Raw genomic sequence first — 26,191 nt, forward strand, 5'->3', positions numbered from 1 at the left:
CGTTATTTCCAAATCCTCTCCATATAAATAAAAACCAAAACTTAGTTACCATAGGTTAGTAAAATAGTTTAATCGATATCTGTTAGACCATTAACCTTACGGTCTACTATAATAAATTTATCAACCTTACGTAATCTACTCACTAAAGATACAACATATGTAATGCATATATTATGTACCCGAGGTAGGTTCATACCGGTCATCCTCAATCCGGGTCACGCACGCATCTTTAATGGTAGGTCAATTTTGAGTATTTTTCCGAACTGGCCGCGTAGCCAAGTGTCCAATCGCTTACGCTCCGTAGCGATCGAAACGCAACTGTCACTGTCGCGCTAATATGGAAGAGTGATAGAGAGACATAATGCTTTTCGTTGTCGAAGCGATAGCGATTGTAACCTTGGCTAGGCCGGCTGACTTCGTATAGAAATGGCGATAACTGTAACAATAAATATACATGCTCTGCGTAATAGAATACTAGTGCAGAGCTTAATTAGTTACATGTACAGAAGATGGCTAAAACCACGGCTTATAAAAAACCGGGCAAGTTGCGGGCGAGTCGGACTCGCGCACGAAGGGTTCCGTACCATAATGCAAAAAAAGGCAAAAAAAAACGGTCTCCCATTCAAAAATCACGTTTGTTGTATGGGAGCGCCACTTAAATCTTTATTTTATTCTGTTTTTAATGTTTGTTGTTATAGCGGCAACAGAAATACATCATCTGTGAAAATTTCAACTGTCTAGCTATCTCGGTTCGTGAGATACAGCCTGGTGACAGACGGACGGACGGACGGACAGACGGACAGACGAACGGACAGACGGACAGACGAACGGACGGACAGCAGAGTCTTAGTAATAGGGTCCCGTTTTACCCTTCGGGTACGGAACCCTAAAAATATATTTTAGTATGCCAATGCCATCCGCTCACATAGCCGCATTTATCCAAACATTTGTATTGGATCTAATATAAAAATCCTACATACTTCTTCGGTGTCTAAATTTGCCAACCGAAATGGCTAAGAAGTGTGTTGGACTCGGAGGTAACTTTTGTTGACGTGAAATCACGTCCGCAGGATTGAAACTGCGAACGTGAAAATAATGGAATCATAAAAAATCGATAACAGATATATTGTTGGCATGAAATAGTAATCTTTGAAATGATTTTCCTGAACCGAGGTAGGTATGAGTCGGAGCTTCCGAGAGTGGATAAGCTGGGATCTAGCTAACCTTGCCGAACTTACCAAGAAATAAAACTAGCTATGTGCAGCGACTATAATTTATTTACGATCAATGTCGTAAACAAGTCGTCAAGTAATATCGTCACAATTGACCTATAAAAGAGATTCTTTGATATGCCGGCGAATTACTATTAATTACATCACCGTAGTTAGAGTCTAGTATTAGGAGCGAATGTTTCAAAGGGTCCGCAAAGACCGAGGTAGGTACGAGCCTGGGCCCAGGAGAATGAATGCTGATGAGTCGGGACATGTTGTAGCCATCGCGAACGTCCCACGAGAGCACGTCGGCGCCGTCGGCGTAGCGGAGGTAGATGTGGTGTGTGTCGGAACCGAGAAGGAATACTGGTCGGGTGTGCTCGCCGAATGCTGGAAATAAAAAGAAGTACAGGTATGGTTCTTTTAGTTTCGACATGGACGAATAAAACAAGTAGGTATACAAAATCGCGTTTGTCCAATATTGGTCTCAGTTCTATCCATTTTGTGTAGACATTGTCAGCCCTGCCCTCTTTTATTCGTCCATGGGTTCGTTAAGTCGTCAGGCAGGTAAGATCTGAAGGGATTCGCACATCAATTTATTGTTGGCAAGATATAGGTACCTAATAATTATTTAATTAAAATGATAGCTATGAGTACATACAACATAGTTATAATGAGGCAATCATTCAAGTCACATAGCTGCTTCGAGTGCGTCAATGGAAGTTTATCCAATGCAAGGTAAAGTTAGTGGTAACTGAGTTGCCTCTGTTTGTACATACCTATAAGTATTGGTGTTGCCTGTTTGTATCATAAATCATAATTCGATACCGGAGGTCAGGTATGTAATTGGTGTGCTAACCGCACAACATTATCAGAATTAATGTTACGATTATGACGGAAATCCAGTGTGTTTACAAGAATGAGCTGAACCACGTAATAAAAATGTTTTAAATAACCGTGCTTTGGGTAACTTTTGACCCTACTTACCTCGAAGTGGTAAAGCAGAATTCCGTCTCCTTAACGCAGCACATTCGATTTCTATTAACCCCGGCTGGTGTGCCCTCACTGCCATGAGCACATTGTGGGCGGGGCCGCGTTTCCCGAGCGTGATCTGTAAGCCCGAGCTCGGGGCACTAAACAAGACGGTCCACTCGGTACTGGATGTGGCGTCGCGAACGAGAATCGCTCCTCGAGCTGCGTCAGAAATGTATCTGTAAGCAAAGAAATTAAGCCTCACATCTTTAGCAATTCTAATAATTATAAGACACCTTCTTATGGCATAATTTTACATTCGAATCCAACTTCGTTAGAGCAAATTATCTAAGTAAGTATAAGTAGTTAATCTGGCATTGAATCGCTTTGGACAACCTACATATTTAAATATCTTCCTGACACATAGAAAAGTCGATCCAATAATGCTTATAATTACAAGGGTTTGCAGACCTGTTTAGGTTCTTAGATCGCGCAAGAATTATCATATATTTTATGGGTGTAAAGGACTGGCCGTATTAAATCGTTCTTAATTTATGGACCAATTTATTTATTCTGTCTCTAGCTAAAAAAACGTTTGATGTTTGATACAATCGTTAGAAATGAGACTGATCGATGTCGTTTTCAATTTTGAAATTACGCTGTCAACTTGAGTAGGTGCTTGCGTAGAAGTAAGTACATAGATTGATTCCCAAGAAGAACTTAAGTAAAACTTCCCGTACCAAGGTGACTTACCTAGTTTTAACTAGCCTTCAACTATATTAAGTGTACCTACTTGTCGAGCTAAAGATTTATTACTTTTAATTGATAGTATTGATACACAAATTTAAACATTTTGCAATATTATAGTGTAAGACTAATTTGTCTTGCGACCTTAGCAAGTTTATCCGTATGTAAATTGCATAAAACCAGTTAATGGTCATGTCTATATTTAACTGTACTGAGCGATATCGATCTGCAGTGAACAGATATTGACTTTGTGAAGGCTTGCAGTTTGAAATGTGTATTATGCGCCTTTTATGACAAAATTTTTTTGGTAATAATTTATATTTTATTTTTTAAGCATGTGCTCTTGCGCAGTTATGTAAAACTAGTAAGTAAAATAGGAGAGCTACCTATTTTACTTATGACGTGACAGTAGCAGATGGGATGCGGCCGCCAAGCGGCATTGATACGCACGTACCTATTAATTTCCATATGCTTACAAGTTTCATAAGAGTGACATTCCATTTCCAACTGCAGCTGCAATACTGTTCATTTTACTATGGAAATTGACAATGACAGCGACGCGTTTCCATAGTAAAATGAACAGTATTGCAGCTGCAGTTAGAAATGGAATGTCACTCTAACACGGCAGTTTCCAGGAAGGACGTTAATGTGTAAATATTTAAGTCAGGTGATTTTATTCGGCAAGTATTAAATGTATCACAATTCACATGGTGTAGGTACACAACCAGTCTCGATTACGCAAGTAATCGTTATCGGCGCCTCCGTCCGCACTTCTTTGGTAATGTTTCCTTCGCATAATTGATGCGCTCAATGTGTAGTTTTTACAGTAAGTATTCAAATTCTTGCATATATTACAATGAAACTAAATAACTAGTAATATTTACTTGTAGATAGTTGTTAGTTCGGTGCTCTTTTAGTAGTTTGTGTAGGTGCGTAGGTAGGTTTGTGTAGGACGGAACCCTTCGTGCGCGAGTCCGACTCGCTCTTGGACGGTTTTTTTAAACTACTATAGTAGTATACCCTATAATGGACGTGGAACCAGTAATGGGACAAGAAAACATAATTCCTCTAAAATAAGTATCTAAAAGTAGTTTATAAACACTGGCTGTATACACCGTGTTTTTTTGATTTCCGTTAATTTCAAGGGTGCATTCCTGAGCTTAAATCAAGTAACTTTCTCAAAGACACCGATATTCTAATTAACTCCATTTCGGAGATAATCAATAATTTATTTTTTTCCTATAAGGCCTCTACAAGCGTGTACACTTGCCTTAGGGCTGGTTTACATATTGATTAGTGTTTAGAATGAGTTCATACATTTGCTACTAAACTTAAGTACAATCTCGGTCGATCGATGTTCGAAATGACATTGATATATCAAAGATTTCAATTGTTTGGTTGAGTTAAATGTAATGCCCGTGTTATAACAACGCTATATGCTACATTTAATTACTTTTTAAACTTAATTTTTTTGAAAAAAAAAAAAAATTTTTTTTTAAATTAACTATGCCATTTAGTTATCTTAAATGTACTTAACCATACCCCGAAGTTAACGGAATTCAATAAAAACACGGTGTTTTATCATAAATAAGAGTACTAGAGCTGTTTCCGTTTGAAGTTTCATTAAATTTGGTTGTTTTTTAAGAAATTGGCGTCGACCCAAAAGTTGTCGTGCCACTGAAAAAAATACCACTACGAATTCTTAACAACTTCGCTAAGAGAAGTGAGTTAATTTATTAAATTTTAATTAATTAATACTTGATGAAAACTAAATTGTGTTTTGTTAATTGCATTTACCATGAGATAAGGTATACAACACACTATGTTGTGACTCCACAGATGTAAAAAAAATAGTGGTATTTGGCCCAATCCCATTATAGGAGCTGTAAAACTGCGTGTCTCCTATGATGGGACAATTGACAGAATGATGTTTGCCATGCCATAATTTCATGTTTAAACAATACAGAAGTAAAATGTAGTTACGAAATATGTCGTTTTTCCAAACTTTTATTTAACTTGCCCTGTTAGTTAGTGTGGGTCCAATCTTGGTAGCTGAATTTGAGCCACTTTTCGATTTCCGATTCAGTTGAAATTTTGTGTAAGTACGTAATTAAGTATGCAAATCGGATGATAATGCAATATTATGATAACATGGACCTGATCTGATGATGGAGACAGGAGGTGGCCATGGGAACTTTATCGCAATAAACCCTAACTAATTGTGTTTGGGTATATTAGAATTGTCTCGATGGATCTAATACAATAATAATTGGCTGTGGAAAGAGAAATACATTCAGCGATAAAAGCTTTTACCAAAAATTGATTTTTTTTGCCGTAACTTATTCCCCATTTCAATATTTTATACTGATAGAGCTATGTCCATTATAGGGGGCCCATTACTGGACCACGTACATTACCGGGGGCCCATTACTGGAGCTTTGGTGTCCATGACTGGAGAAAAAAAGCATAGTTTTAATTTGTTAAATATGTGGAAACTAATTGCAGTATCTTTGATACAATACGCCTAAAACATGAAAGACAGATAGGACTTTCATCTTTTAACACGCTAAGCGGTAGACCATTTACATGTATAAGGGAAATATCATAAATACTCCAAATTTCCTCTTAAATGTCCCATGACTGGTGCTGTTACTATAAATCCTTTTTCTGGCAATTCCATAATTATAGTGCAACAATATAACCTGGACCGAGTAAATCTCAATGGCCAAAGTTACCCTCCAAGGCTAAAGACCGACTTTACGGTAGGTTATTATCATCTATATTCCTTGAGAATAGTAAGATCTTTGTTTTCTTCATACCAAGACTGAATAGCTTAAATATTATAACTGAACCATTTAACCATATATTTTTCCCTTTTTGCCATCGTTTCTTCCCATAAGGTGAGACTTGGTTCAAACGCTCGTCAGTGTTAAAAATAATAGGTAGATGATTTTTAATACTCACACAAAAGGTTTCCCACCTAACCCATAATCGACGGCCACGTTCTGTAGCAGCGAGGAGGGTTCCGCTGTCGTCAGGTCGAGGAGTTTGGTCACCGTACGGAGCAGCGTGCTTATTACCACCACCTTGGGCTTGCACGTGCAGCGCGGCGCTTCGAGCGTGTCAATTATGCCACTGTCCAGTATCCAGAGATTACCCTGCAATATTAACACATATAATTATGTACATGTACATTCTGGTTTAACGATGCTTTTGAATCAAAATATTATGTAATTGTGATTTATCTCTAATAAAAAAATATTAATTTTAAAGAAATTCAATATTATATTAGGCTACAAAAAGTTTGCAAGGTGTGTAAATCCAAATTCGAGAGAGAGATTAGGTACCTCTAACTGTTTCTCAGTGGCGTGCAGTGGAGATAAGACTTAAATCGGGCTCTAGAAGAGTCATTCTTGAAGGAATGTAACGCAAACTATAAAAATCGGCAACTTTTTTTTTGGTCATTTTGTATGGACTGCCTACCCTAGTGCCTACCTTTTTTTGTATGCACTGCACGCCACTGCTGTTTCTAGTCTAACTAATTTGTCTCACAATATCACTCGTCGAATTCAACTCTGATTGGCAATGTTAGGGAAGCTCTACTTACGTAATACCTACGAGTACATATCCGCCGCGATTCGGGAAATGAATTAGAGATTCACTAGATATGAAATAGTAAAGATATTATTATCTTTACTACGAGTATATCGTATTTAGTTAATCTCTAATTCATTTCCCGAATCGCGTCGATAATCTCGTGCAAGATACCGCAGTTTCAAGTTTAAGGAACTGTGTGTGGCGTAGCATAGGTTAGATATCTATTAAGTTATTTGATAGCGACTAGGTGTTATCACAAGTTGTCGAAGGTTTATTTATAATAAAATTCTTAGGTAACGCTAAATCTTACAGCGATTGACTAACTCCAGTTTTATGTTTGTACCATTTATTTAACGATTCAATTAATATTCTATGCCTGATTAAACGAGTATATAAAAAGGCTATATTTTGTTTTTGTATGCAACGGATTCAGACAGGGCAATCATAACAAATTTATCGTCTGTAACGTAACATACTTACCGTCGGTAAGTAATTGTCTTAAAATAAACTATTATTATTTATAACAAACCTCTCCAACAAATCATGCAACCAACAAACCCAACAAACTGGGTGATTAAACTGATTAAATAAGAGCCTTTCAAAAAATATTTATTGTACTTACCTATTACACCTAAATCAAATATGATTCGTAAAGCATCAAGCCAATACCTGAGCGATAAAAAAACAGCATGCATAATAGCGTTTTTTCGTTTATTGCGGGTTAAGTTGCTTTCGGTTAAGTCCTTAATAGTGTTTTTTTTCGGTTAAGTCCTTACTATGGGTCCTATCCGAGGAGTAAAAAGGATAAGATTTTACTCATATAAGTAAAATAATACAGTAAGTATACCTACAGGTGTTAGATGATAAGGTTAAAAAAACAACGTATAAGGGCCAGTTGCACCAATCACATTTGACAGATTGATCAACGTCAGCCGGCGCGCCCCGGCGCTTTACTATGAAACTTTCCATACATAAAAATTTAGCGAACTCTTTAACGATACGAACAGTTTGGTGCAACCGACCCTAAGTAGTATGATGGTAATATAATGTTTTAGTCTTACAATATAGTCCAGATGGTAGTCGACGGCGTTCTGTATGCTGCTGCAGTCAGCTATGGTGTGCGCTGGTAGGCTCGGGAAAGGCTCCAATGCTGGACCCTGGCGCCCAGACACCAACAACCATACCGTGGCTAGCACACCGCGCTTCATTCTGTGAAAAAAATAAGTAAGTTAATTTCTTACCCCCTTATTCATAAACGTCTACTAAAGATGACAAGCCGATAATAATCGTTTGTCCCTTTCCATTATACCAATACGTCGGAAAGACCTTAATATTGCGGGTTCGAACCCCGTTTCTTGGAGCTTATGCCCGATATACCTATCGTTTAATATTTATCCATTGCTTTAAGGTCCCAAAGCGTCCTGGGTTGGAAGATCGCATGGCATGTCGCCACAACCAAAACTAATACCTTGCGTCAATTCTTGAGATTAGAATGCCAAGTGGATACGCCGCCTTTTGGATGCAACTCTTTATATTTGTACGACTCAGGAATCAAACTCACGAACTCCTTATTTGCGAGTTGTACCTACTGTAGGTACTTGAATAATACGCCCATGCACCTACTGCTAAAAACTAAGTAGGTATTACAAGTTACAAGCGATTGTACTGAAATACTTAAGATTTTTTTCCTTAAATTGTACCTACTATTTTTTTAAATATGAACCATCAAAAATAATCATTGGATTTTCGGTCTACAGTCTAGTCATAGCAATTCATACGATGCCTATGCAACAAAATCGGTAATTAATCACACTGCCTGTAGCCTTGTCTGCACTTGAATTTATAACTTGTTTCAGCCACAACTGGTCTTTTGCATTATTGTGTAAGACTTGTTTTTTAGATCCTTTCAATATTGTATATTTAACTTCTAGTCCTTAATTGTATCACAAGAAATAAAGGAGGTTTAGGAAAGGAACTGCGAGGTGAATGGGCATTGGGCATACTAAACTAGTTTATATTGGTCCAACCGATCCTGAAATCGCGACCTAAAAATTACTGACCCATAGGACTTATTCAATCAATATGGACATATGAAACAACCCCCTTTTTGTGCTGTGATGTTCTAGTGGCAATTTTTTAAAAACTTTAATGTCTCCTTTTTTGGTGTTTCAGCCCAACGTGCGTCAGCGTCATCGCGACGGAGATATTTAACTAAAATTCTCAGAAGGGGCTGAGCTGGTACTTCTCTTAACAGTAAATAATTATGAAATGTTTTTGCCCGACCGCTATTCGTACTGCCCCATCGGACTATTTGTTATTATAATTGATTAATACATCAAACCATTTTGATTTATTGACGTACCGGTATCACGTGTAAGGGTCAATTTCTGAACACGTTTTTTTTTCTGTCCGTGATGAAAATCGCGGGTTAGCATCAGATAATACTTACCATTTTTTTTTTACATAAAGAAGCCACACTTTCACACCGGGTTCCATATGAATTCACTGATTAATTGGTTTTTAGAGTACACTTAAAAATACCTAAAGGCTCAAATTACTACTCCCGTGCCCTGTCCGGAATCTACTTTTGAGCATAATGAAAAATCCTACGAAAAATTCTACGTTAGTATCACTAATTTAGTGTCAAATACTTAAACTAGATGATATTTACTATCACTGAGCACATACACTATTAACTTCATTGTGGTAAATAACTCGTGATCGAAGTTTAAATTTTGTCCGAGCGCGCGAGTAAAATTTCGTCGGCAAAACTCAAAGGGCTCTGACAGCCGACGTCTGTATCTGAACCGCCTCGTGTCCCGCCTCACCTGTACTGGCAGTATTCGGCTGTTTCTCAAAGCAAGCGGATGTACGTCAAGCTGCGGCGTGTTCGAGCAAATCGCATAAGTATTTCGGAATCCGGGTGGGCGACAATTTTTTTCTAATTTCGATGCCCCTTATAAATTTTATTTCCCACATAGCTTTTCAATAACAATTGTCATATTTAGGAGCCCTTTATGTATCTTTATGTAAGCGATAACATAACAGTTTGGTTAAACACGATTTAAATTTTTGACGAATTTTTTTATTACAAATTCTAATTTCTGTGCCCTAATTCCCATGGAATATTTACTAAAACAGCTGATTAAGTGGCACGGGAATTAGAAAGTATTACATTTATTGTCAACAAATTTTTAATTGGGGGCACTGTAAGTTAATTGGCAATGTTTACGTCATATTATTATTACATATATATATATTGGCATTGAATATATATTATATGTAATAATAATATGACGTATGTCTTTCTATTTTACATTTAAGGAAATCTCAAAGAATGCACAAAAATTTATGAACGGTTTTTTAGTATAAGTACTATAGTACATACTTACAGGGTGGACCCGAATAACCCAGGCAATTTTAATACGTAAGGTAAGGTGGGGTAAGACGACACTGGGGTAAGACTTGTATGGAACCCTCGTACTGTTAGTCTTGCGCCACCTTATCTCATTCATTGATCATATTATAACATTAAAATATTATATAAACATAAAACAATTTTTGAATTATTATATATTATAATACCCGTACCTACGGTTACATGAAACAAAATGAATCAAATTTACAATGTTTTTTTTGTAAATTTGACAGCTGACAGCGTAAGCCGTATAAAGTTTAAATATCTGGGAGACTGAGCTTTGCTCGGAAAACATATACCTACCTAAAAACTCAAAATTGCGCCTTTTTCCAGAGACACCTAGCTAGATCGATTTTTCATCCCAGAAAACGCCCATATATGATCAAATTTCATCGAAATCGTTAGAGCTGTTTCCGAGATCCCCGAAATATATACAAGAATTGCTCGTTTAATAGATTAGTTGTTATAAATTAGCATAATAAATAACATTTAATTTGAGCATGTAGTCTAAAAATTAATACACTTTAAAATCCCTTAGTTTTGTCACTGGCACAATCACTCTCAATCAATATTATTTTAAGGTACTTCTAGCATACCCAAAAGTTCCAAATTTGAAACGTAATTAGGTTTTAGCTTTTTAAGCCAATAAAAATCTAATAATACTGCAATATTAGTCACGTTCTAAACATAACTGCATAATTAAGTTTGTAATCCTATAGAAATATATGCGATAACAACGTTACCTTTTAGTTCTTACAACCCTTTACCTACGGGTGTCAACCAGAGTTGCCAGTAAGGCAACACCGCTGCAGTACGGGTGTCAACTATAGTTGATCGAAGTAATGGTCGTGTTCAACATTTTTTTTAAACAAAACGAGACCTTGTGGCTTGGTAATAGCGGTCACATTATGCACTGTGATTAGTATAGATACAAAGAAAAAAATACCATAATATTTCGGTAGATGGCTCTGACATAAACATAATTTTAAAATTACCGCTTTTTTGTTGGCAACTGGAGTTGACACCCGTACTGCAGATGTGCTAATAATTGAATTCAATATGGCGGACAATAGTGTTGTTTTCACATTTCATCGACTTGTTGTCGATATGAGAGTACGGCGTGGGAGTGTTTGGAGTGTTATTTTTAGTGTTTTTTTACCGTTTTTGGTTAAAATATTGGAATTTAACATGTTATGAAATCATTATTAGGTATTATTGTTCCTAATAATAATTTCACCACAATCATAACGTGTTAAATTTCAGTTTTACATTTACTAGGTTATCGATATATCGACAAATGTGTCGATAGATGCACATCACTATTTTCCATTAGTGGCAAATTGTTTTCGTGCAACGTTTTTTGTGATTGATATTTATGCATTATTTTCATAATTATCGTTATTTAAGTGTTTATTTGTGTTTAGTATATTATAAACTAATGTTCTTAAACGTAAACTTGTGAAATCCACGAGTAGTAACTTAAAAATCTTCAATTTTTTAGTGACTGGTATATTGCTAGATAGCAGAAAAAATAGTGAATATTATTACTCCAAGTGATTATTTATTGATAAAACACATTATACTTATTGTGTGTGTGAAGTTTCAAGTGTGTAGCTGTAATACTTCAAAAGTTACAAGTAAGTGAAATTATGCCTAACCGCTGACTCTCGCCAAAACATGCCCGTATTGGGCGGTGACGGAGCGATTTAATAGCCCGTAGGTAAAGGGTTAGTAGGGAAAGTAAAGGTACACTACGATGGACAATGTGAGTATGAATAAAGATGTATATGATATGTATATACATAGTATCAGTATGGTTTGGGTATGATTACCCGAAAAGAAGGACAGCCTACAAAAAAAGATGGGATCCTATCAAAAAGAATTCATGTAAAAAGATGCAAATCTCGCAACGCAGTTCTTCTACTCTACTACAAAAAAGTATTGGGATGTAATGTGAAACCAAGTCGGTTATTTTAGTCAATGCCAGGGGGTATTTTGTTAGCAAGTTTTTTTCAGGAAGATTATGATATTTTTGACAAAATACTTAACCAACCTACACTTTGAAGATTTTCCCGCAGGGCAGGGACACCCGGTATACCTATGTGTAAAGTAAGGCGGGATAAGACTAACTTAGTTTATTTTGATCGGGGCAAGACTAACAGTATGAGGATTCCATACAAGTGATAGTCTTACCCCGGTGATAGTCTTACCCCACCTTACCTCATATGTGTTCAAACAATTTTTTGGGTTATTAATTTATGAAGGCAGCATATTCGATTTCTTCAGATTAACTTACACAATAACTTCTTCTCACTGTGCCCCTATTTATTTTACTAAGAAAGAGAGATTAGTTGCCATTAAAATAAAGGAAAGGATTAGTCAAATACGTTTTTAGTGTAACATACTTTCGTAGATTTGTCGATTGAAACTAAAATTACAGAAGGTAAATATGTCCGATGCCACTTCAGTATGGTTGCAGTATATTATTGTAGATTAAAATATACATAAATAATAGTTTTAAGTACCAAAATAAGTTAAGAAAGCAATTCCCGTGCCGTGTTCTAATTTCCGTCCTAGTAAAATCTAATTTCCATGGACACACTAATTCCCGTGCTCTGACCAAAATTTTAAATTTAAATAACTTTTATAGTTTTATGAATATTTTTATCCCATAAGAAAATTAATATTTATTATATTTTTTATCAAATTCTCAGCATATTTTATTTTGTGTAATGTTGGTATTTCAAAATTCCATGGGAATTAGACAAAAATGCTCGTTTGGTGAAATTGACCCGTAAATACTTATTGAAAAAACTAGATCACTTACCTAGGAGTCATTACGTATACGTCGTCGTTAAACGACACAGCTTTTGTTGCAATCACATTTTCTTTTACATACTGCCCACTTCCGGTGAAAAGGTTCAAGGCGTGTTCACATTCGACGTGCATAGGCCCTCCGTACCATGCCACATTATTAGGATGCGCAAGAGCATAACAGAAAAATGGTATATTTATCAGTAAATAATACATTGTGTTCGATTTTAACACAATGATGGTAATGTAATTGGAAGTAAAATTTGGTATAACACTTAATTCTAAAAATTAACACTAAGCTCGGTCGTACTTAGAAATATTGCACTGCATAAACCTTGTTATACAAGGTGTTATAATTATAATGCTTGTTTAGTAAAAACCGGAGTTCAATAGAAATGTTAAATAATGTAAACACTTAATACTTATGACAGATTTTGTTAGCATTTGACTTGTAAGGTGTATTTGGGTAATTCCGAAAGAAAAAAAACACTAAAAATGTGGCGGAAAATTCGGAAAATGGACTCTTATTACAACGGAACATTTACACCTTAACCTAATTTTTTACAATGGTTGTTTTCACTGAAATAGGTATTAAAGAAAGATATTCATATATGTAAATAAAATATTTACTTGCCTAAATTACCTGTTCATAAGATCATGGGCTTTGACGAAAAGTGCGAAATGTCCTGGCTGAATGTTATTTTTTTAAACAGTCGATATATACATTTTTTAAATACATATGTATAGCCTTTGGTACAGGGATATAAATATAACGGATGTGGTTTTATCGGAACCGAATGCGGAACCAGATGTTTTCAATTTAGTTTTTCTAAACCAGAAACAGAATTGGAATCGAAAACGGAACCGGAACCAGAATCGGAGCCTGAGTCAGTACTGTCAGTAGGTACATACATATACATTACACCACACAATACATACGAATAGATATGTTTAATTTAATAACACGAATAAAATAAAACAACTAATTAGTTGCTGTACTATACTGTACGTGGCAAGCTTAGTATACCTTGTGCACAATTCTGTTCATCACAATTCAAAATCAATGAAATTCATTTGAAAAACGTTTTAGAAATCCTGACGAAATAATATACAGTCGGCAAGCAGAAGGGCCTACCGCAACCACCGAAGTTCGCAAATTGCGGGCCTTTTCTCTGTTACTCTAATTACGCCTTAATGGGAGTAATAGAGAAAGATGCCCACAATTTGAGAACTTCGGTGTTCGCGGTGGGCAATCTGGGCATAAGTATTTTTCATTGTATTACTTTACTAATCGGGGTACCTAGAAGTACCTACTTTGGTTTAATTGATCCATTCATCTTCCTTGCGCATTCTGCCACAGCTCATGAGAGCCTGGGGTTCCCTTGGAAACTTATCCCGAGAATTGGCGTAGGCACTAGTTTTTACGAAAGCAATTGCCGTCTTACCTTCCAACCCAGAGGGTAAACTAGACCTTATTGAGATTAGTCCGGTTTCCTCACGATGTTTTCCTTCACGGAAAAGCGACTGGTAAATGTCAAATGATATTTCGTACATAAGTTCCAAAAAACACATTGGTAAGAGCCGGGGTTTGAACTAGCAATGCACGCACGAGAACTTTCCAAAGTTGCGAAACTTTCCACATGAGAATTTCTCGGTAACTTCTGAGAATGTTCTCGAGAACGAGAATTTATTTATTTATCGTTGTTTATACCATGAATATTCACGATAGTTTAGGTGTAGTCCTTACCCCCAGAAAATTCCGACTTTTGGTCGTCCGCTTCCGGTCAGAAAAATGTATGACGGCCCGGCCAAACGGTCAGACTTAGGTGGGGGGTGCTCGACCAAATGTCATAGAGGGACCCTGGCAGTTTTTGACGCCGCCATTTTTTTTCAATATGGCCGACTTTTTATTTAACTTTTTTAATTTTGTCCTAGCGCGCTGAAATTTTGGTCACGGCATCTCGGGGTCTCCTAGATACCTATGAAAAATTTTTTTTTGGAAAAATGCTATAATTGAGGGAAAACTGGCCATTTTTATTTTGTATGACAACTTTTAAACGGTGCGTGATAGGTGGGGGGTGCTTGACCAAATGTCATAGAGGGCCCCGAGACAAAAACAAACTGCATTAAAAAAAATCAAATTGGCCGACTTTTTTTTTAAAATTTTTCAAGTTGGTCCGAGCGCGCTGAGATTTGGCATGGCGGGAGATAGAGGCCTCTAGATTCTAATGAAACAAAAAAATTTTTTTTGGAAAAAATTGTCGAAAGTCGAAATGTTCTCTGAAATACAGTGAGAATTTAAGCAATTTATTGGTAAAGTTATCACATCAACAAAATAGCTAACTGTAATATATGCATAATAACATTTAGTTTTAAGTTATGCCTATTTAAACTTTATTTCAAGTATATTCTCTTGTTTAAACAATAATTTCCATGTTGCAGGAATGTTCTGAGAACATTCTCGAGAACGTTTTCCGCTTTTTGGGAATGTTCTGCAATTTGTACATTGCTAGTTTGAACCCGTGACCTCCGAATTGTAAAATAATTATTGCTTTTACCAATAAATGTAAAAAATAAAATGAATGTCGCACGCTCTTACGCTAGGCCACCAGCACTTCTTTGGTTTAATTGATATTGTGTTTTAATGAGTATGCAAACTTGCACAGGCAATTTTGTAATCGGAGTAACATAATAGGTATCATTGCAAGTTGCCCAAGTAAATGGATCAGTGGACGAAATAAAGGATCAGAATACCGTTTCGGTCTGGTTGTTTCAGGAACACGAGCTCTTCCGACATCGGGGCTCGGCTCACATTTCCTCTCGGCGGGTCCCACCATTCAATATAACATTGAGAACAAAAACCGATCATTGTGAATGGCTGGGAATGGCATCTGACTATTTACAACGCTCAAGTGCCGTTTCACAGGTAAACCAGTATAAGTGTGATTTTTCACTGAGAGTTGATGCTGGTTTTGAGGTAGAGTTGGATATACTAGGGGCAATCTCATTAATGGAATCAAAATAGTTTGTGAATTATACCTATAGCTGATCGAGTGGCCTAGCGCCTGGGTAAATTATGGTATCGCTGCGAACTAGGTAGGTATACCTAATGCAAAAAGCTGTGTTTACGCGTAGATCGTTACTTAATAAGTAAAGCTACTCTCAATATGCCAGCTACCGTGGGATTGCTTGATGTACTGATTAATTGCGTTATTTATTATTCAATGACATTCTTATTGATAGTCAATTAAGCATTAGATATAGTTAATTATGGGTACAGGCATCGTAATAGGTATATTCTGTTAAGGATTGCAGTGCATGTCTTGAATTTACCCATGTTTGGAAGAATACCTATAATATGTGTTTAAATATTTTCGAAATAACCAAAGACGAATTAATTACCTTACTTAAATGGAAACATCCTGTTATGTAGGTACCTAAGAAAATAATTATCGATCTCCGAATTCGCAATTTATAGTATACATTCATTAGATTTCAGAGCCCCTTTGTGGAATTTAACCGTTTTGGATGGATTTATAACTGACCCTCGTATGTATGTGTGTTCGTCTAATAACATAATCAATGTAAAGAAATAATTGTCACAAAGTCGCCCTCAAGGTATCAAATCAAAAGCCCTGGTGGAATGCGGGCCATTACTGACGTACGTAGTAACTGACCTACGCGCCGAATATGTACCTAGTTATGCTTGTCTAATTAACTTTTTAAGAAGCATGTCGAAAAGGCGCCCTTGTCAAAATCAAAAGGCGACCTTGAGACCGAAGTTCCGCACCGACTCGTGAGGTATCTATGTATTGGGGCCACGCACCTTGATAATAAGGCGTCGTTTGGCGTAATAATCGAGTCACGGTTGTTGTTGGTGCCACGCCTCCGGGATCGACATCGACCACTTTTACTTTTAAGAGGGGCGAGTGTTCTGTAGCGTAGTGTTTTGTTCTTCCAGTAGAGTTTGTCTGCGCCGTGGTACGTAACGTACGTCGGCTGCTGAGTGCTCGGTTTCGCGCGATATTCGATATTGGATCAATCTGACCGGTGACCGTTGCCGCGTGCTCGTCGATTACAGGTAGGCAATTTATCTGATTAGTTGATAACAGGTTAATTTACTGTGAACTTAGGTCAGAATTAGGATCTCCTCGTAATTAATTATTATTACAATCTGGATTTATTTGCAGATTTTTAACAATGGAATGAGTTAACATTTTAAGTTAACAACTTAAGAAAGATTAAAAGAAAAATTAAAAGCTAAGAATTATGTAATTAATTTTTTGTGGCTTTTGCAATAAAGTTTAAATAAATAAATTAATGAGTGTATCTACTGATATCGAATATAAATTAATCGATGTTAAGCATATACCAGACAGGTAGGGGAGTTTTAATAGAAAAGGAAAAGGCGTCAGTTCATCAACTTATTTCACATTTTCAGAGAATATAATTATATTTTCACCACACCAGCTCCGAAAGGCTTATTTTGCGCTTCAAAAACTGATAGCAAAGTTGCATTTTATTCACATGTGAGGCAAAGTAATCAAATGCAAATTTTGAGTTGTTATCTTATGTTTTATGTTTCCTGGTTGAATTGACTTTTAAATGATGATTTGGGATGATACATACATTAATAACATTCATTTGGATTTGATTTGGTTTGATTGTGTTTGATATTTTACATTTAATATTTGCTTCGGGTTGGTGTGGTGAAAAATTTGTGTTTCACTCGGGGGCAAATTTTGTTTAACCCTCGAGCTTTGAAACCCTCGCAGCGCTCAAGATTCCATTTCTCGATCCCCTCGCTACGCTCGTGGTTCAATTATGGAATCTTTCGCCTGCTCGGGTATCAATACGAGCGGGTACGAGCGGTAAAACAACAACTAAATAATATAATTGGTTTATTTTTGGATTTCATACGTTGAAAATTTTCAAAGTGGTTGAGCACCCCCTTGTAGTTGAGATAAAGTTACAAAACTTGGTGTACCTTATCAGCATAATAAGATTAATAAATGTAACCAAATAAGGGGGTGCCGCTTCTTCTAGCTAGAGTTTGAATTTTTCCCATACAAAAGTGAACCACCCTAAAGTACGTAAGAAGGACGGCCTGTATGCATTAATAAGAGATTTTTACCTTGTTGCCACAAATGGATTTTTTTACAAAAAATATATTTTATGCAATAGTATATTTTTCATTAAATAACAAAAAAATGAGGTTGACGCTATTTCACAAGTATTAAAAAAAAAATTAAAAAATTAAAAAAATATTTTTAAGCCTTTATAAACAAGTTACAATCTTGTTTTTTTTTTTGAAAATGAACTACCATTAGGTGCTTGTAACATCCAAATTTCAAAACAATAGAACCACTAGTTTAGCTACAAAAAAATAAAAACGATTTAAAAAAAAATATTTTTTTTGCCAAACCAAGGGGATTCTAGGGTTGAAATTTGGTAAAACGATATCTTATAATATGACAAATAAACGCGCCTAAGAAAGGTATACATTTCAGCCAGGGGCAGTTTCACTATGGGATTGCGGCTAGATCCTTTAAAACAAATAATCACCATATTAATTCTAATAGGTATTCTATAGGATGTAGGTAATGTGGAGGCCCAACGGAGCCGACATGTCCCGTTTGATAAAGGTTCCTTTTAAAATATGTACGTAGATTAAAGAAAATAAGGTATTCTTTAGGAAGTTACTACGATAACGCTAAGATTAAGATTAAGACTTATGAAAGCCGTTTTGAAATAATAGGTGCTGTTTATCATTTTATTACAAACATTTCTTATCGGCAGTTATCAAACACCCGAAAATTATAGAAACCTAATTCCATAAAGCCGCAATGCTAAAATAAGCCAAAACGTCTTGATCTTATCTAATGAAAGAGCGATACTGCAAAGTGGTACTGTTGGCACTGCACCATACTTAGGTATGGCACAGGATACTTTGTTTAAAAGGCTTCACTACGGCTAGGTAGTACATACTTGCTAGGACTTACTTTCTAGGCTTGATTACTATAAACCTGAAAACGGCAAATTGTTCTTTTAATAGTTGGCCACTGTATACGAGTACAACCTAATAATGATTAAGAAGTTTTTTTCTATTTTAACTAAGAATGCCTAATTACTTTCATTTATATGACATGTTTTTTTCTATCAAGAAAATTAACCTTAACATAAGTTATCAGTGCATAAACATATCGACGAAAAGGTCTTAGATTTGGTTTACCTCTATAAATTCATTGTTTTTGTTCTAGCTCAAACACGAGTTGCCTTCAATTCTGACAGGTTTTGTTAGTAAACATTAAATTACTGTTAATTGGAGAATTCTGATCGCGCCGTCGTAAACAATAGTGCATTGTCTGATGGCTTTACTTGTTATTAGTTTACTAATATGCGGCCGCAACCACAATTGGCCTGATGACAAATTCTGAAATCCCTTTTATTATTGTCGGTACACTTGTACTGGTTCCGAAAAACACAATATTTCAGCTATACTCATAAGATTTAACATAAATAATTGATTTTTTTTGTATTTACTTAGTTTAAACCTCGCGCGAAAACGCCTCGCAAGCCATTTGTGACGTCATTAATTAGTTGGTGGAAGGGTGATTAGACATTGTTTACATAGGTACTTACAGATACGAATTTTCCCTTGAATCCGAATGATATTGTAAATTCAGCACCATATATTATGATTAGGAATGATAAATACATTACAAACATTAATCACAATAACTCATTTTATACAAAAACTCTCACTAAAATTTAAGATGAATTATTTAGATACGTGCAAATTCTGAGTGAAAATCACCAAGCGCCGGTTTTACTTTTTAATTTTTTCTGGTTACGACAGACAACATGGCAATGATAGTTCCATTTAGCCAAATAATTAAAAAAGGTTTTTGGTTAAATATTTATTTAATAACAAATAAATATTTACTTTACATCGTGTAATAATATTTTCTGGACGTAATAAATGTTTAGTGGCGAAATAACATTTTTTTTGAACCTCCAAACCCTTTGGTGAGGATGTATGAATTACGGTCAATGAGGTTGTCTATGCTGCTCTAAGAAATACGTCATGGATTGATGACGTACCTCCTTATGTCGCTTCTGATTGGCGTTTCAGTCAAAATGGCTGATTGGAGAATTTTGCACTTTTATTTTATTGAATAAATTAATAATCCTAATGTTTATACTGAGATTGGGCCATTTTTTAGAACCATATTAACATATAGTGCGTCAAGCAAATCTTGTCAGTAGCAATGTAAAGCAAACTAAAGTAGGGCAACACTCAAAGAGTAGTATTGCGCTAAGAAAAGCAGCAATGTAATTGTACAATGTACATCGAACCAAAACTTTTTTTTCCGCTGAGCGCGCCCTGTTACGTACGTCAATTCAAATTGTCACTCGTGGATTCTCTATTGAAAATGTTTGAAATTGTTATTAAATGGTATGGACGGACAATTTAAAAGCGGTGTGTGGTGAATTTGAAGATCTCAAAATAAAATTAGATGTGGAATATGCTGTTAAACAAGAATGTAATGAATAAAATCATTGCTTCAGCAGATAGATGTCCTATTGGATTTTAATATTTTATTAGATTTATCAGTTGGAACTGTAGGCAATGTAGGCACCTTATCTTTGATTAAGCACAATTTAATTTAATATATTGGTATTAAATTTAATGGTGACACAGCAGAAATATCTCTTGAAATAGAATCGATTCAGAATGTAAACAAAGATGATGGCTGTCATTCGCGATCCACATTCCACAGATAAAACGTAGATGACACGCGATTTTCGAATTATTCGAACACAGTGTTGCTAACCCGCGATTTTTCAAATTTGCCGCCGTTTGCTACTGACAAGATTTGCTTGACCCAGTATACAGGGTGATTCATGAGACGTGAGCAGGACTAATCCTGCACACTCAGTAACTGGTAATTGATCGATCACCGTCGTATTTAGGTGAAACAACCACACTTTTTCCTATTTTTCATCTTTTTGGTGAGGGCAAATTTAATTCTCTACAATCATGGTCACCCTACAAGACCTAATTAATAAACATAAAACCTTTTTTACGAAGAAAATAAAATGTCAAACCTGAGTGAGATACGAGTTTTCAAAAGTAACCAGACCGTTATGACAGTGATGACATTCAATTTGACACAGAATATCGGTAGTTTAGTATTCTAATGTTAGGGTGACCATCCATGTCGTAAATAAATTAATAACTTTTTATTTCAACACGACTAGAAAATTAACGTTAACCTCACTAATACTGATAGGAAACAGTTGCTTATAATTTACGAAATGCGCAGTGTTACTCCTGCTCACGTCTCCTGAATCACCCTGTATATGTTTCTTTTAAACTATTATTTCCATGATTCTTTGTTACTGTCATCAGGCCAATACTCGAACACCACAGAGAGGAAGCTACTGAAGATAATACTTACAGAGGAGTTGCATTAAAACCTTCAAAAAATCTTGATGAGATACATCATATTGCAAGTGATGTCAAATCAATAAATAATATTATTCAGTATGAGACTTGATGAAGGAGAACATAAATCTGTGAAGAATTAAAAAAGCAAAAATTATAAAGGTTTCTATTTAGCCCTTTGAAAGCCAAGGAACTTTAAATGTGCCATGAGTCGTAGAGCATAACATCATGAAACTCAAGAAAGCTTAGTAAGTGTTATGTTATGGCGTTTGGCCACTGTGAGTAACCTTCATGCTTTCAAGTAACCATATAAAGATAGCTAATTCGGATTCAGACAACGCTGGTGCGTTATAGCACTTACAGCTGAAGTATTGTCGCACGACATTACTGTCAACTGTATTGCTGCAAAGCAGCCTGAATCCAAATGGCTTGTATATGTGCTGGCTTATACGAATACTGTTTTCGTTCGTTTGTACTTGTTTTCATTTCATTTGTTCATTCAGTTTTATAGCAGAGATATTTTTATTGTATACATATAATTCGATTGAAGGGGAGTAATCGGTGGACGTGAAAATAGCGACTGTTTTAAATTGACTGTCTTTTGAATCAGCCAGGTAGTATAGTGTCTTTATTGTACACACTATACGTAAAAGAAGGAAATAACCGTAATTGAGTCAAAGATGGAGAATTTGAAATAATTCAACCTAGCAACTATAATTTAAACGCACCGTAACAGTGAGAGTTCAACAGTGCAAATCCGTAGGATATTATCGTGTTCCTATTATAAATACAAATGATTTTATTAACATGAATAACATGAATGATTAAACTGATTAACAATCATTATAGGAACTGGTTACATAAAACAATAGAAGGTAGGCACTGTATAGTGCCACTAGGTACTAGGCTACATATAAAGAAAAATGGGCTGATTTTAAAAGTAATGAGTTGGTAGACTAAAAAATGTAGTTAAGGGCCCATAACTTTGTTTTAAGTTATTGGGTTCGATAGTGTTACAAAAATAAGGCATGTAATGCTTTACAGGCTACCTAAGGCAGTTGTTCATGTATTATGCATCAAAAAATCGGCCTCTAGTGCAACACTCATGAATCTCAATGTACGTCAAGTCTGCAAAGTTGACTGCATGTTTGAAACAAAATTTTAGCTGGACGTGTCTGTATCGTATCGTGCCCGGTCGTGATGCCTCATTAGCGATCCTACATCAGGTTACTAGTGGTAATGTACTTAATTAAGTTTTGAATCGATAAATCAATGCCAGGCTATCAACCAGAATATCTGTATCAAATATCAGTTATGCATTAAGCAGCTTTTTCTTACACCAGCGTGACGCTCTACCTACTTCAAACAATAATAATTAGGTATTGTTTTTGAGTCATCAACTCATCACTCATCAACTAATAATAAGTATAACTTGGTATAACTAACCAAAGACTTAACTAAAGTGTCATTCTATGGAACTTGCTAACTATGTAAACAAACCGCAATGTTGAAATTGTCACTGAATGACGAATTCAATATGGCGGTTTGTTTACATACCTAGTTAGCAAGTTCTATAGAATTACACTTTATGAAAATGTTGGATACGCCAAGACAAATTTACATAGATTCACAAAGTTAATGTATTAACTAATTTTAACTCAAATAAAAAAACAAAATCACGCTCTTTCAGTGAACCTTTGGCATTCATCATGTATGTTAAAGTTAGAAGACTTACAAGTGTTCAAATAGGTAATTAATTGCATATAATACCTTATAGAGATAGGTACTAAAAGACACATACTTAATCAGTTTGTCATTAACAATTCTCATGCATAGAATCGCCTATTGTTATTCACCCGTTGTTTCCAAAACTTACCTATTTCTTACTACATCGCATTCCAAGATAATGTCTATTGCATAGGGCTATTGAATTTAACAAGGGATAATTATGAGTTAGGTCATGATAGTGTCAGTAGGAGACTTGCGGAGTGTGAGAAGCTAATTATAGGGTCACATAGTTGAACCGAGAACTGTATCCAATTCGGTCGAAATTAGAACTTTTAAAATAATTTATTGATACCTTTATTTCATATGTTGGTCGTCATGTATCCACACCACTTATTATCAGCTTATTGTGGGACTAGGTAGATCTGTGTAGGATAAAGCCGTATATATCATATTTATTTATTTATACTCGCTCGTTTCAATAGATTAGTATATATAATTTATACATCTACTCTATTTAATGAGAACTTGCGTTTTGGCGAGTATTCTGTTGTTAACCTCATTGAATTTACCATAGGTATCGATAGCGGTGTCACTGAGTGCCGAGAAAATATTTTTTTTATACCGCGTAACGTCGCCGTGATATCGCAAAATTTTGCATCCGCTTATGCCATTTCAAACCTATTAAAATTATATTGATAAACCAAAAAAACTTATAACACTTGAACTATCATCTCACTTTCGAAAACAAATGAGACGATAAAAATACCGTAAATTATGAATTTATGATTATGACAGAGTTGAAAATTGCTCGCTTTAGCACATGGTGAGGTCAATAGTAGGTAGGTGAGTCAAAATTAATTTAATTAAATCGATATGTCTACCATTCGATAATTCCACATGGACAAGCTGTTAAATAATATGGAGATCAATCAACTATCTAACAATCTTGTCTGCACGCAAAACAAACAATTAACCTCAATAAGGCTGTGTGTGAAGTTATGTGAAGCTACTTAAGATACTAAACCTACTTAGGTGTATTGTGTAGACATGTTTTATACAATATACATAACTACATATAAATATTACTTTACATACCTATGTATAAATATCCCTACATCATATCATCATATATTCTTCAACCCAAAACCGGTACAACCCAAAACTACTACTACAGATACTACTACTACATACTATAACTACGAACTACAACTAGACAACTCGAGCAAGATCTTACAAATGATTGTAGAACATGTCGCTAAAACTCGATAGACATCAAGATAAAAATATATATCGTAAAGTTAGATCGTTTCTCGTTACCGCTTAAAGTAAGGCGTGCGTACTTTACCACATCAACAATTGAGTAGTAAGATCAAATCTAAAGTACCTCTTAGGACGTTATTACCGAGCCGTGCCGCGACTAATGACGGGTGTGTTTACAAATTATATACCTATGTAACTGCACGTATACTAAGTGGTGACTATTTTTGCATTTCCACTTGTTGCGCGTTGAAGTCTTTTATGTGACGAGTGTGTTACGGCGAATTATAAGCTAAACTCAAACTTATTCTGATATGTTTAATTTACGGAATTATTTGTTAGAAATCCATTTTTATGTATGGGTATGCCCATTATTCACGTAGCGTTACGAGTATCAAAAGTTTGCGTGACTGACTGATGTGATATGATAATGTAGTACCTACGGGAAAATTAAAGGTTTCTGTAAAATGGGTAGTGGCGTTTTAACACATTCACTGCCCCCGACGCACATGTGCGTTCACCGCCATACAAGTTTGTTCCTAGGCCACGCCCCCTGGCAGTGAATGCGTTAATAATTGCTAATGCCAAAATATAATATAGCCAAACGACTATAATATGGACTGACGTCAATTAAAACAATTTAAAAATCGCGTGCAAACTCACAAAAAATATTATTGGTTTGTTCTTTAATATTCGTTTTTTTTTTCAATATTGTAACTGTAATGTATTTTTTTATTAAATTACAATTAATATATAAGATTGTTGTAATGCTATATCATATATTACTGTATCAATTAATTGAGGTTATCAGTTACGCATGTATTGTCTGAATGATAAGAAGTAGATTACCTTCGCCGTGCGTTGTTTTGTTTTTATGCAACCGAATATCTGGACAAAACAACTTTTAAAAATGTAAAGGTCAGGTTATCTGTGATAAATGCCCTTTCACGAACTGCTATTATAATCGAAAAAGTGCAAGATAATATACAGACTAAAGTCCTACAGGGCTGCCTAAAATCACGGAACTAGTATTAACACAGAAATAAATATTCTAAATATTATTAAGAACAGGAATTATGCATTTTTTGGTCCTACACGTAGACACCTAAGTGGTTTAAAGAGGAGTAGAAATAAACTGTATTTTTTTCCAAAAAAGGAGATTGGCTTTATATATACATCCTTGTATTTTGCCACTATTATAAAGTTTACGTATGCCGCAACGATCCGCATCACATCATGGCATCGTGGTAAACAATAAACATCTTGCAGTCGTGCGACTCGCATTTTTCCAGTACTCGTAAATGCGGTTAACTTTCGGTTTAATTGACAAGCTAATGCCAGCTTGTGTTGATTTGATGAGGTTACCGTTACCGTAACGTGTTTCCGTTGTTGTTACCATACGGAAGCTATAAATCCACCAAAGGATGTCTGCATGCTCTTACGTTACCTTACAACTCGTCCTTAGTATCTATTACGCGGTTTTATTTTTTTGTTGTAATGACAGTGAATCTAATGTACTCTAAGTAAACATACATACGTATTCATTTCCGCTACCTAACTCCTGTTGACAAAAGTTAACAGCTTGTGTGGATAACTAATCATTTCAACACATATGTTAATAGAAAAAAACATACAACCGAATTGATAACCTCCTTCTTTGAGATTTGGAAGTCGGTTAAAAATGAGAAAGTATATACCCTTATTACCCTTTTATGCGGATAAACGGGATAAAGATTTATGACTAAGAGTAAGTATATGTAATGATGTTTAAAGCGTGGTAGAAACCATTAGAGTCAACGTTCGTTATTTTAGTAAATAATAATATAAGTAGACATCAAACATATGTAACGACAGCCAATGAGCCTGTAAACAAATGTTCCCTGTCTATTATGATGAAGTACATTAGATAAGTATATGGCACAAATTATGATCGATAGCGCTGAAGGTGTTAGCTTGTCAATTGTCATTGTCACTAAGCACAACTTATTCTTAAGC

General features: G+C 35.5%; 3 protein-coding genes across 3 annotated transcripts in view; 2 read left to right on the forward strand and 1 right to left on the reverse strand.

The window, feature by feature from the left end:
* Nucleotides 1–26,191, forward strand: part of LOC134667309 (ubiquitin carboxyl-terminal hydrolase 4) — a 358,087-nt gene that overhangs the window by 17,338 nt on the left and 314,558 nt on the right. The gene's annotated exons all lie outside the window — the stretch shown is intronic.
* LOC134667628 (uncharacterized) lies at nt 1,318–12,984 on the reverse strand. The gene is made up of 5 exons (XM_063525053.1): nt 12,773–12,984; nt 7,589–7,736; nt 5,895–6,088; nt 2,199–2,422; nt 1,318–1,601 (listed from the first exon to the last, which is right to left on the reverse strand). The coding sequence occupies exons 1-5, from the start codon at nt 12,973–12,975 to the stop codon at nt 1,318–1,320; spliced, it is 1,053 nt and encodes a 350-aa protein (XP_063381123.1). The 5' UTR covers nt 12,976–12,984.
* The window catches only part of LOC134667311 (protein yellow), a 46,156-nt gene continuing 36,670 nt past the window's right edge, over nt 16,706–26,191 (forward strand). Inside the window, exon 1 of the mRNA XM_063524657.1 lies at nt 16,706–16,840. The gene's annotated coding sequence lies outside the window, so the exon portion shown is untranslated. The remainder of the gene's footprint in view (nt 16,841–26,191) is intronic.

Source organism: Cydia fagiglandana, chromosome 9, assembly GCF_963556715.1.
Source record: "Cydia fagiglandana chromosome 9, ilCydFagi1.1, whole genome shotgun sequence".
Classification (NCBI taxonomy): Eukaryota; Metazoa; Arthropoda; class Insecta; order Lepidoptera; family Tortricidae; genus Cydia; species Cydia fagiglandana.